The sequence below is a fragment of the Sus scrofa genome, chromosome 6, assembly GCF_000003025.6.
Source record: "Sus scrofa isolate TJ Tabasco breed Duroc chromosome 6, Sscrofa11.1, whole genome shotgun sequence".
In the NCBI taxonomy this organism is placed as follows: Eukaryota; Metazoa; Chordata; class Mammalia; order Artiodactyla; family Suidae; genus Sus; species Sus scrofa.
This window is the reverse complement of record NC_010448.4, coordinates 27,434,648-27,446,799: the sequence shown is the minus strand read 5'-3', so window position 1 is coordinate 27,446,799 and position 12,152 is coordinate 27,434,648. Positions and strand designations below refer to the sequence as shown.

At 44.2% G+C, this 12,152-nt stretch overlaps 1 protein-coding gene across 2 annotated transcripts in view; it reads left to right on the top strand.

The window, feature by feature from the left end:
* The window catches only part of DYNC1LI2 (dynein cytoplasmic 1 light intermediate chain 2), a 29,698-nt gene continuing 18,173 nt past the window's right edge, over window positions 628-12,152 (top strand). Inside the window, exons 1-4 of one of the 2 annotated variants that reach the window (XM_021093420.1) lie at window positions 628-787; window positions 938-1,011; window positions 3,060-3,176; window positions 8,801-9,031. In XM_021093420.1, coding sequence (XP_020949079.1) covers window positions 681-787; window positions 938-1,011; window positions 3,060-3,176; window positions 8,801-9,031 — 529 coding nt within the window. In that variant the 5' untranslated portion in view covers window positions 628-680. 2 annotated transcript variants of the gene reach the window in all.

Below are 12,152 nucleotides of genomic sequence, written 5' to 3'. Positions count from 1 at the left end.
AAGACGGTGAAAAGTAGGATATTTGTGAGGATTTGAGGATCTCGTTTAAGGCCAGTCTTTCAATTCGGGGGTAGATTAGCATTTGGCAAAATTCATGATATAATAGGTTAAGACCGGTGAGTAAGACTGGAAGTGTCAGGATGCTATCAGAAGATAGCTAGAAAGCACTGGGTCCTTGGTCAGGTTTCTTCAGATTTCTGAGATTCGGATTCATCACTTGTAAGAATTAGATAAGATTCAGTGAGATACTGTGTGACCACACGGTAAAAGCCCGATAAACGGTGCTGTCATGTATCAGTTTCATTCCAAAGCCTGTCCCGTCTCTCCTCGACGGCGCAGCAGGAGTGGCCAGCGCGCGAGGAGCGGGGCGGGGTGCCGTTGTGCCCGTCGGCCAGCAGAGGCCACTAGCGCGCCCTCCGCCCGGGCGGCTCCCACTCGCGCCGCCGCTTCCGCGAGCAGGGCTGTCCCGGCGGCCGCCTGACCGTCGCCCACCTTCAGACACCGCAGTGGCCTCACGACCCTACGGGAGCCCGTGAACATCGAAGGCCCGGAGGAGGGCGGCGGGCGGCAAGGACCCCTTGGGGCGGGCGACGTGGGGCGCGGCGGGCGGCCCGGCCGGGGTCCTCGCGGGTCCTCGGCGGGCCCGGGGGAGGGCCCTCTTTGTGGCTGCAGTTGGCAAGATGGCGCCGGTGGGGGTGGAGAAGAAGCTGCTGCTGGGCCCCAACGGGCCCGCGGTGGCGGCCGCCGGTGACCTAACCAGTGAGGAGGAGGAGGGCCAGAGCCTATGGTGAGACTACGAGGCGGCCAGGCTGAGCCGGCCGGGCGAAGGGAGGGCGCGCCGGGCCCGGCCGGACCGTCGGACAGACTGACGGGCCGTCACTGGCCGGTCAGGTTCAGGCTGGCTGTGGGACCCACCTCTTTGCTGTTGTCCCCACAGGTCCTCGATCCTGAGTGAGGTGTCCACTCGCGCCAGGTCCAAGTTGCCGTCCGGCAAGAACATTCTCGTGTTCGGTGAGCGCCAGGGACGGGGCGTTGCCCGGGGAGCTGGGGTGGGCGAGGCGGACGCCCTCTCACCGAGCCTAGGCTTCCTCTCCCCTACGGCCTGCCTGCAGCCTGCCTCGCCCGGCAGGGCCTGGAAACCCTGGCTGCACAGCCGGAGAGTGGTTGAGTCCACCACGCCCGGAGTCGGGACGGTGCCCCTTTTTGAGAGCCCAGGGATGCTGGCAAGGGGTTGTGGGCACATTCCTTAGTCGCCGTAGTTTGGCTGCAGCATCAGCTCTGCTTTAGAACCCTGGTTCTCTGCTCTAATAGCCTCAAAGTTCACCATACTGGGCGTAGAGAGGGGAGTGAGTAGATTGGAAGGTTAGCGGAGGTGGAGGAACGAGGTAACTGGGGATCGGGTTCGGGGGAGATGCCACAAAAGCCGTTTTTGGATCTGGATGAGCATTGCACAGTGGGAGGGACGTTGCAAAGGACAGCAGGCTCTGGAATCCTCACCAGGGGCTTTACTTGCATTATTTCAGCCTTCACTGCTGGGCTAACTGGTTTAGGTTCCTCACCATCTCTGGTGTCGTTTCCTTGTACAAATGAGGAAGTTTGGCTGGGTTCCTTCCTATGGCAAACCCGTTTGTTTGTTGAGTGAGTCCTGTAGGTTGGTCACTGGGACAGCACAGACATCCCTCAGACACCACACAAGAATCTCCGTCTAATGAGACATGGGTGGATGTGTTGGTAGATGTGTGAGGTTGCTCGGCATGGGCAGGTTATTCTCTGAGCATCATACAGTCTAGTGCTTGCTGTTTGAAAGAAGGTACTTCTTGGAGTGAGGTGTTTTCAAGGATAAATGTCAACATGCAGTGGCCACAGAGGGTTCGTGTTTGCAGGAACACAGGTGACAAGAGCATAAGGGGATTGGAAGCTACCACAACCTCCTCGTGGAAGGTAACTGATGAAGTAAGTTGTGGGCAGATTGTGGAAAGCTGAAGGGTTGATACTTTTTCCTGAAGGCACCCAATTCTCAGGGGCTTTTCATTCACCTCCATCCCCTAATTCTCTTGGGAATCACTGCAAGGGTGGTTTTCCCACTGTCTTTGAGGGGAGCATATGATCTTCTTTAGTTGATGACCAACCACTGTAGTAGGTCTTAAGAAGTCTTCATGCACTGGAGAATCAAGGACACCAGGTCTGTGTTTTAGAAAGGGGACTCTGGCAGTAGAGTGGGAGGGAGGCTCAAAATGAGCAGGAACTAGAGTCGGGCTAAGTGCTTGCCATGTCCATGTTGGATGTGGAGGGCCTTAGGAAGGTGGTGGCATTGTGGGTGGAGAAGAGGACTTTGATCTGTGGAATGCCTTTCAGTTCTCATGTTCTGTAATTCCATATTATTAAATCCCAGGGGTGCCTAGCAGTGTTTATTGGTGGTGGCTCTTCCTGATGTCTGAGGTTTCTTGTGGGGGACGAAGGGGGGTTGTTAGCTGGGTGGAGGGGCATGAGGAGGCACTTGATAATTACTGAGATTGTGCTAAAGAGTTTGGCCTGGGTCTGTAATTATTTTCATCAGTTTCCTAGCCCTCAGGATGCTTACAAAAAAAAATATGCTAAAGTCAAAAGTGAATAACAGTTTCCATTCTTCATGATTATGAGGGAGGATCAGACTTTTTTTTTAGTTAAAGAGTTCCTGGGTTTTAAGGTTAATTATATTTTGAAGATGTCTTGCTCTTCTTGTGGTAAAAGTTGTTTCTGTCAGAAACTAGCCCCACCTTTTGCTTTCAGTTCTCCAGATGCACCTTATAAATGATAGGTAGGGCCAGCAAACCTGTCTTATTCATTTCCTTGTAAAGTAAGAATGTCTGTAGTAGATTGTCATTTTAGATCTTGCAAGTTGCCGCCTTTATCACCTCTCCCCACCCTGACTGCAAACAGTAGATCCTGCCGTGTCTGTGAATGTGGGTGAGAACTCAAGAGCCTTGAAGGTCTTGGTTGTTCCTTGTGTGAATGTCCAGACTCCCCATCCTCGTCTAGAGTAAACAGTACGCTTTGTCTTCTTACATGCATTGCTTTAGGTGAAGATGGTTCTGGTAAAACAACCCTCATGACTAAACTTCAAGGAGCTGAACATGGCAAAAAAGGAAGAGGCCTAGAGTATCTCTACCTCAGCATCCATGACGAGGACCGAGATGGTGAGTAAAGTGTTGATCCACAGAGGTTTCTTGAGTCCTTGGTTGCTGCTCCTGCAGCATGCCCAGGCATTCTCAATTTTCTGTTTAGTTCTAAGAGAATTAGTCACAGGGAAATAGATGGAGCGCATATCTTTGTAGGACTTTACCTACTTTTCTTTACAGTGTATGTTAGCAAAATGGGGAATGGGCCTGGTAACTGCTGATCTGGATAACCCCTACTTAACAGGAAGTACTGAGGGTATAGTTTCAGATGCCCATACAAGCAAGAAAGTAATGGGGAGTTCCTTGGTGGTCTAGTGGTTAGGACTTGATGCTTTCACTGCTGCAGCCCAGGTTCAACCCCTGGTTTGGGAACTGAGATTTTATATCAAACCACTGTACCTTATGGCGTAAAACAAAACATAAGTAAGAAGTTTTAAAGTGCTTTGGACTTTTTAATGAAAGAAACACTTGGCAAACTGATCTGGACACCATTGTTACTCTGCCTGGTTCTGCTGGAGAATCCAAAATTGCTCAGGAGATATTTACAAGAGAGTTTTCTGAATCTCTTTGCGATGGTGTAAAAATGCTCTTTTCCTAGGACAGTTGTTTTGTTACTACTATTTTTCAGTGGCGATAATAGAAGCTCAGAGGTAATAATGTTCTCTTTTAATTCCTTATTTCTAGAATATGCATAGTAATCATTTTGTACCTGCTGGGAAGTTGGGGTGGTTAAAAGTGTATGGTAAGCTCCCTTATAAGGATTAGATATCATTTAAGTTGTTTTCTTATGATTATGGGTTGAGTTGGAATAATGTTTTTTGCTTACTACCAATTGCTAATGCCTGCTTTATAAATTTTCAGACTTTATGTTGGATTTTCAGTGGCTCTAAAATAAACTAATAGTGGTACATAGAGCTTTTTACTTGTAGGAAAGTTATCTATGTTGCTTAAAGATGAAGTATGTTCATTAAATTACTTTCTTTAAAACTGCCTTTCCCAAAAAAAAAAAAAAAAGTCTTTACCCATTTAAACAGTAAGGCTCATGATATAAGGATGATTGTATGAGAGGGCAAGATGCCATCATCTCTGGTCCCCCATTTCCTCACTGATAAAATGAGGAAGCTGAACCCAGGTCCTTTCTTGCACCTTAATTCTTTGAGCTCTAGGAATCATTTAATAGAGGGCATGGGTAAGGATCTCTTGTTAAATTTTGGGTTAATCTTAATTTAGTGGTCATTTTAGAACCCCAGGGACTTTATTCCTGCTCCTCCTTTCCTAGCTTCCTTTGCCCTGCTGAATGTTCCCTGAAGGTTATGAAAGAAAAGTAGGGAGTTCCCATCATGGCACAGGGGAAACGAATCTGACTAGGAACCATGAGGTTGTGGGTTCAATCCCTGGCCTCATGCAGGGGGTTAAGGATCCAGCATTGCCACGAGCTGTGGTGTAGGCTGGCGGCTATAGCTCCAGTTTGACCCCTAGCATGGGAACCTCCATATGCTGAGAGTGTGGCCCTAAAAAGCAGAAAAAGAAAAGAAAGAGGAGTTCCTGTCATGGCGTAGCAGAAATGAATCTCACTAAGACCCATGAGCTTGTGGGTTCGATCCCTGGCCTCTCTCAGTGGGTTAAGGATCCAGTGTTGACATGAGCTGTGGTGTAGCTTGCAGACATGGCTCAGATCTGGCGTTGCTGTGGCTGTGGCATAGGCCAGCAGCAATAGCTCCGATTAGACCCCTAGCCTGGGAACCTTCATATGTCGCTGGTGTGGCCCCAGAAGGACAAAATACAAAAAAAAAAAAAAAAGAAAGAAAGAAAAAAAAGAAAAGTAGGAGGTAGTCCTGGTGCTCAAGGCTCTCCTTGGTTAGGAGAGCAGAGGCTTTCTGGTGCCCTCCAGGGTCCACCAAAATTTGTGTAAGTAGGGCTAGGACTCGGGTCACTGAGCTGGGCTATGGGACCTCATGTCTGAGTCTTTTGCTTCCTGTTTTTGATGGTTATTATGGAAAGAACTTGGGCTTTGGAGCCAGGCAGAACTGGTTCAGAATCCCACTCCTGTAGTTACTAGTTGTGACTGATTTAACCATGCTGAACCTCAGTTTCCTCATTTGTGGAATTGGGTAAAAGTACTAATTTGGTTGACAGAATGAGAGGTGGCATGTGTCAAATGTAAAGTGCTTGAGACACAGTGGTAGGTCTAGTACCTTTTTGAAAGTATATGAAACATAGTGTAAATAATCCATAAATTTCGGTAACCACTTACTTCAAAGGAACATAAACATACTTTATGCCAAGCATCAAAATAACTGTATTCACTTGCCTTTGAATTGAAGTACATCTTAATTTTTATTTCAGATTCCTTAAGGTTGCCTTACAAACTTTTTTTTGCCGTGCCTGAGGCATGTTCCCAGGCCAAGGATCAAATCAGCATCACAGCAACCACCTGAGCCTCTGCAGTGACAAGGCTGGTCCTTAATGTGCTTCACCACAAGGGAACTCCAAAAGCTTCCTGATCTCTATATTAATGGGATTATTTTTTGGCCGTCTACTTGCAAGTTCCTCTTTGTTGAAAGAGGTGCCCTTATCTGTGGTTATACATATTTCAGTCCCATTTGTGTGTGTGTGTGGTATGACTGGATTATAAATAAATTCAGGGGAGGGGGAGAGTTATAAACAAATACATATATTTAATATGTATTTATTTATATGTGTATATATGTATATATTTTAAAACATACATGTACACATTTTGCAGACAATTACCCAGGGAGAGAAAATAGGCTCTGGCTTGTACTTGTGGTGGGACTTGACATGTCATAAGACCCCTGTCTTCAGGATTGGGGGCATGCATTTAATGCTACATGCGATATGTGTGATCTTCATGCACATATAACTTATGTGCTTGACAGGTTGTATATAGTGGGCAGTGGGAAGAAAGGCTTAAAAAAGGAACTATGTCTGGTGAAAAGCAGGCATTAAAATCTGTAGACTTGAGGTCAGTGCCTTATTTTTGAAGGCATTCATCAAATCCAAATCAAAACCACTATCCAAAATTTATTAGGGGAGTTCCCATTGTGGCACAGCAGAAACGAATCTGACTAGTATCCATGAGGATGCAGGTCCGATACCTGGCCTTGCTCAGTGGGTATTTCAGCTATACACACGTCCTCTTCTCCTTTCACTCCACATTGGATATGATCCAAATTTCAGACATTATATCATTCCATATATGTCTAAAAAATAAGGATTTTTAAAAACAACTTCATATGCTGCAGATACAGCCCTAAAAAGCAAAAATAAATAGATAAAATTATTAGGGAAGTTCTTGTGTGGTGCAGCTGGTTAAGGATCTGGTGTTGTGGTGCTAGTTCCATCCCTGGCCCAGGAACTTCTGCATGTTACAGATGCATTCAAAAGTGGAAACAATTTAAAAAATAAAGTAAGATGTATTAAAGTTTTGAAAGTATAGCTAGATGTAGATACCTTTATTGTGCTGTTGAAATAAAGTCATGAATATAAACATTTTTTACAGCATTTTAATAATTGATTATACCAAAAAGTAGCTAACAGAAGATAGGTTTTTAAAATGTAGGTTGGAATTTATTGGGGAAAAAGTTAATGAAATGATATTTCTGTTTTTTTTTTGTTTTTTTTTTTTTCTTTTTGGTCTTTTTTTGCCTCTTCTAGGGCCACTCCCGCAGCACATGGAGGTTCCCAGGCTAGGGGTCTAATCAGAGCTGTAGCTGCCTGCCTACACCATAGCCACAGCAACTCGGGATCTGAGCTGTATCTGCAACCTACACCACAGCTCATGGCAACACCAGATCCCCAGCCCACTGAGCAAGGCCAGGGGATGGAACCCACAACCTCATGGTTCCTAGTCAGATTCTTTAACCACTGTGCCACGACGGAAACTCCCTGAAATGATATTTCTGATAGTAGTTCTTCCTCAAGGCACTGTTGTTTAAAAAAAAAAAAAAAAAAACTCCAAAAAGATGTCTGTTTTTGTTTTGTTTTGTTTTGCTTTTTAGGGCCACTCATAGCATATGGAAGTTCCCAGGCTAGAAGTTGAAGTCAGAGCAACAAGCTGCTGGCCTAGGCCACAGCCACAGCAATGCCAGATCCAAACCACATCTGTAACCCACACCACAGCTTACAGCAATGCTGGTCCCCAACCCACTGAGCAAGTCTAGGGATCGAACCCACAACCTCATGGATCCTAGTCGGGTTCCTTAACAACTGAGCCATGAGGAGAACTCCAAGATGTCTGAAATTTTTAAAAAATCTTTTTTTTAATTTGGAGAACTATCTTCTACAGTTTGATCATCCAGAGTATAACTTTGGAATCATATGCTTCACTAAATGTGAGCACATGTACATTTTGTGTATATGTTTTTAACTTTACTATGGAAAACAAAAATACATAAAACATAGGCTAGTTTGATGAACCCCAACATATCTATCACCTGCCTTCAGGTTACCAGTTCTTGGTCAGTTTTATTTCAGCTAAATGTTCATCCTCTTCGCCTTTCACTCCACATTTATTTTTTTATTTTAATGTTTTTACATATAATGATTTTATTTTTTTTCCCGTTATAGCTGGTTTACAGTGTTCTGTCAATTTTCTACTGTACAGCATGGTGACCTAGTTACACATACATGTATAGATTCTTTTTTCTCACATCATGCTCCATCATAAGTGACTAGATATGGTAGGAATGTAAGTTGGTACAACCTCTATGGAAAACAGTATGGAGGACCTTAGAAAACTATGCACAGAACTACCATTTGACCCAGCAGTCCCACTTTTGGGCATATATCCAGACAAAACTTTCCTTAAAAAAAGACACATGCACCCGCATGTTCATTGCAGCACTATTCACAATAGCCAAGACATGGAAATAACCCAAATGTCTATTGGTTGATGATTGGATTAGGAAGATATAGTATATATACACACTGGATTATTTCGAAGCAAATTTCAGACATTATATCGTTCTGTCTGTGACTATTTCCATACATGTCTAAAAGATAGGGATTTTTTAAAACAATAATATTATTACCATTATTATACAGAAATAAGTATAATTCCTTAATATCATCAGGCATCCCATAATTCATATCTCAGTTTACATAAGTAATGAGTTCTCTTGGTATTTAAATACAAAGGTCCCGTCTCTTTGGCACCCTTTGTGGTATGTGAGCCCACTGTTTAGTGTGACTGACACAAGAAGAGCTTGTTTAACCACAGGCTTTTTGGCACAGCTTGCTGCCTCACAGATTGCTGATATCTTAGGAGAATGGATTATTTGGACTATGGCATAGTTGTCCAGGGGACATTTGTAGCTTTTGCTAGTATCCTTTGATTCTTATTGAAGGCTGAAATGTCTCCTTTACTCCTTACTCCTCAGACATTGTTGGAATCTTTTTACATGTGGACACAATATATTATGGTAGTTAAATTTTTTTATAGTTGAGTCAGTTCACCAGGCACCTTGACCAAGGGTTGCTGTTCATTGAGCACTTGGACCCCTTTCTGGTTAGGATTTCTGTTTGTGTTCTTATCACCTTCCAAGTTCTTCCTAATGTGGCTCTTCTTTCAGCTATGCTAATGGTCATTGTCAGTAACTTAGCTTCACTTCTTTTCTTAGATCACACGCGCTGCAATGTGTGGATTCTGGATGGAGACCTGTACCACAAAGGCTTGCTGAAGTTTGCAGTTTCTGCTGAATCCTTGCCAGAAACCCTGGTCATTTTTGTTGCAGACATGTCTAGGCCTTGGACTGTGATGGAATCTCTGCAGAAATGGGCTAGTGTTTTACGTGAGCACATTGATAAAATGAAAATTCCACCAGAAGAAATGAGGGAGCTGGAACGGAAGTGTGAGTAAAATAGGATTTTCTTTCTTTCTTTCTTTCTTTCTTTTTTTTTTTTTTTTTTTTTTTTTTAGTCTTTTTAGGGCTGCACATGCAGCATATGGAAGTTCCCAGGCTAGGAGTCGAATCAGAGCTGTAACTACTGGCCTACACCACAGCCATAGCCATGCAGGATCCATCCGAGCCTTGTCTGAGACGTACACCACAGTTCACAGCAACACCAGACCCTTAACCCACTGACCAAAGCCAAGGACCAAACCCGAATCCTCATGGATATTACTGGGTTCGTTAGTGCTAAACCATAATGGGAACTCCCTTTTTTTTTCTCTTTATGGCTGCACTTTAAGCATATGGAAGTTCCCAGGCTAGGAGTCAAACTGGAGCTGCAGCGCTGGACTACACCACAGCCATGCAACACAGATCTGAGCCACATCTGCAACCTGCACTGCAGCTTGTGACAATGCCAGATCCTTAACCCACTGCGGGATGCCAGAGATTGAACCCATATCCTCACAGAGACAACACTGGGTCGTTAACCCCAAGCCACAACGGGAACTCTCTATTAGATTTTTCTTAATTGGAAAATTCACTAGTCTCTTTGAGTAGTTCCAGCCGCCTTCCTTTTCAGTGTCAAGAGGCTGCAGAGCTTCCCTTACAGAGTGTTTGTGTTTTTTTTGCACCGTTTATTTCAGAGTTGCTTTTGTAAAGTCAGTAGTCAAAAAAGTCTTCAAAGCAGTCTTTATCTCAGCTGTCACAGTTGAAGAAAGATGAAGCATTTTTCCATATTATCTTCATTGGTTCTCTTTTACAATAGGGTTCTTCTTTCACTCACTGAAACATGATCAGTTCTAAGAATATTTTTGCTTTGCCATTAACTCTTTGTCTGATGAGTTAGCTTCAGTGGCTGTAGAAGCTTACTGTGACCTCTGCAGCTTGAGTCCATTGCCCTGGGATTCTTTTGAGGTCTTCTGGTTCCCTCTTGCTGGCAGGTTTAAAAGAAGCTTGGCAAAAGATAAATCTTTCGGCTCCTACCTTAGTTCATTTTGGGATCCAGCAAATAAGATTTTAGTTAGAAGTAGGAAGGGTTTTTTTTTTTTTTTTCTTGTCATTAAAAATGAAAGGCTGTTTTCAGATTAAGAGCACCCAAGGTCTTTTGAGAATAAAGAACTTTTCTCTCTCTTTTTTTGGTTATGCCTGTGACATGTAGAAGTTCCCAGGTCAGGGATAGAACCCGAGCCACAGCAGTGACCCAGACCACTGCAGTGACAACACCCAGTCCTTAGTCCTTAACATGATGTGCCACAAGAAAACTCCCAAGAACAAAGAACTTTAAAGGAAGTTTTTGTTTGTTTTTTGGATTTTTCTCCTTAATGTGGTTCAGAAGCTTGTTTTCCCTTTTCCTTGCTTCTGTGCAGTTACATCAGCTTCTGTCCACTTGCCAGGGAAGTGGGAGGGGCAGAGGCTGGAGCTGTGACGGTGGCAGCCCTCTTGGCCAGGGCAGTCTTGGCTCAGCCTGGCTTATTTCCACAGGATGACATCATTCCTTTTAGTGAGTTAATGAGGGCTTCTGGGGCCTGGCACACAGGATCTTCACAATTCCTGGCAGAAGGATTTAGAAGTTTTGATGCATTTTTCAAATCAGATCTCTTGGTATGTGTTTTCTTGTCATAACTTTACCTTGCTCATATCCCACTTTAGCTAAAACAGGAAGTTTGACATAATAATTCTTTAGTTTGCTGTGTGCATGTGTGTTTCCTAGGATACCCACATGTGTACTACCTTGATTGTTATGCAGCTCAGCATGTCTTTCCTCAAACACTGACCTTTCCAGATAAAGCTTCTTTTTCCCCAGAAATAGAGACCCCAAAGACAACTTCTGAGAGTAGTTTTGAGGCTGAAGAGCTGTTTTCCTTTGATTGCACATTTAGCATCAAACCCAGATTAGTGGGTTAATGCACTAGAGAGTTCCATTTCTGAACCTCTTTTCTTAGAATTATAAACTTGTAAAGATTTGTTAAAATAGAAAAAAAAAAAAAAAAAAGACTTTGAGCCAAGGATATTTTTGTTTCCCAGATAGGGAAAGTGTTTGCCTGATGCCAGGTCTGTTCTAGGCATTATGGATATATAGGGCAGACAAGGTGCCTGCTCCTGGGGAGCTTGTGTTCTCATGACACACTGAATTTATTTTGTGATCTTAGTCATTGATGTCTGTGTCACTTAGGATTAGATTGAACTGCATGTGACACAAACCCCAGAATAACAGTGGGCTAAACAATACTGGATTTTATTTCTTGCTCCTGTAAATGAAATTCAGAGGTAGGTAGTTCAGGCCTGGAAAGCAGCTCTGGAAAGATAGGTCAAAGACCCTGGCTCCTTTCTCCTTACTGCTGTGTCATCTCTAGGGTGTGGTTCTCTTCCTCTTGGCAACTTGAGCTCTAGCCTTCACATCCATATTCTAGGCAGCAGGGTGGAGGAAGCTCAAAGAAGGGTTGAAGGGCTAGTGCCTACTGTCTTCCTAAGGAGACAAGGAATTGCAGTCTGTGTGGCCATGTATTCTGAATATCAGGGTTTGGTTTGGTTGTAAGGAGGAAGAGGGGAAAGGACACTGGAGGACAGCCAGCGATTGCTGGAACCACATCCATGCCTCGTGACTGTGGTTAACCTGAGGGCCTCTCTTGTTTTCACCGCCCATCCTCTGAGATGTTTGGAATGGTAGTCAGGCCTTTGTGTTGCATGTTGAAGGAGTGCCTTTGTTAGTGCTGGTTTTAGGTTACATGTTAATACAGCCTTTGGCCATCTTCTTGCTTTAGAGGACTTTCCAGATTAATTGGTCTCTAGGTATGGTATTGAATGAGCAAAGGGCTGTCACCCAACCTGCTTTCCGACCCAAGACTAGATTCCAGTCTGCTGAGTCTGCTCCATGGCTGGCCACTCTTTTTCCAGATTAGCTTCCTCAGTGGTCCTGAGTCTGTGGCAGCTGTTTGGCTGCAAGATTTGTCTGAGTGAGGGGAAGGGCAGAGCAGCCTCTAAGCTGCCAGGAGGTGGTGCTTCTGTGTACGTTAGTCTTATCTTTCCTGCTTTATGTATGGGCTTCCCTTGCTTATCAGATAGAAAAGCTTCTGTGCTC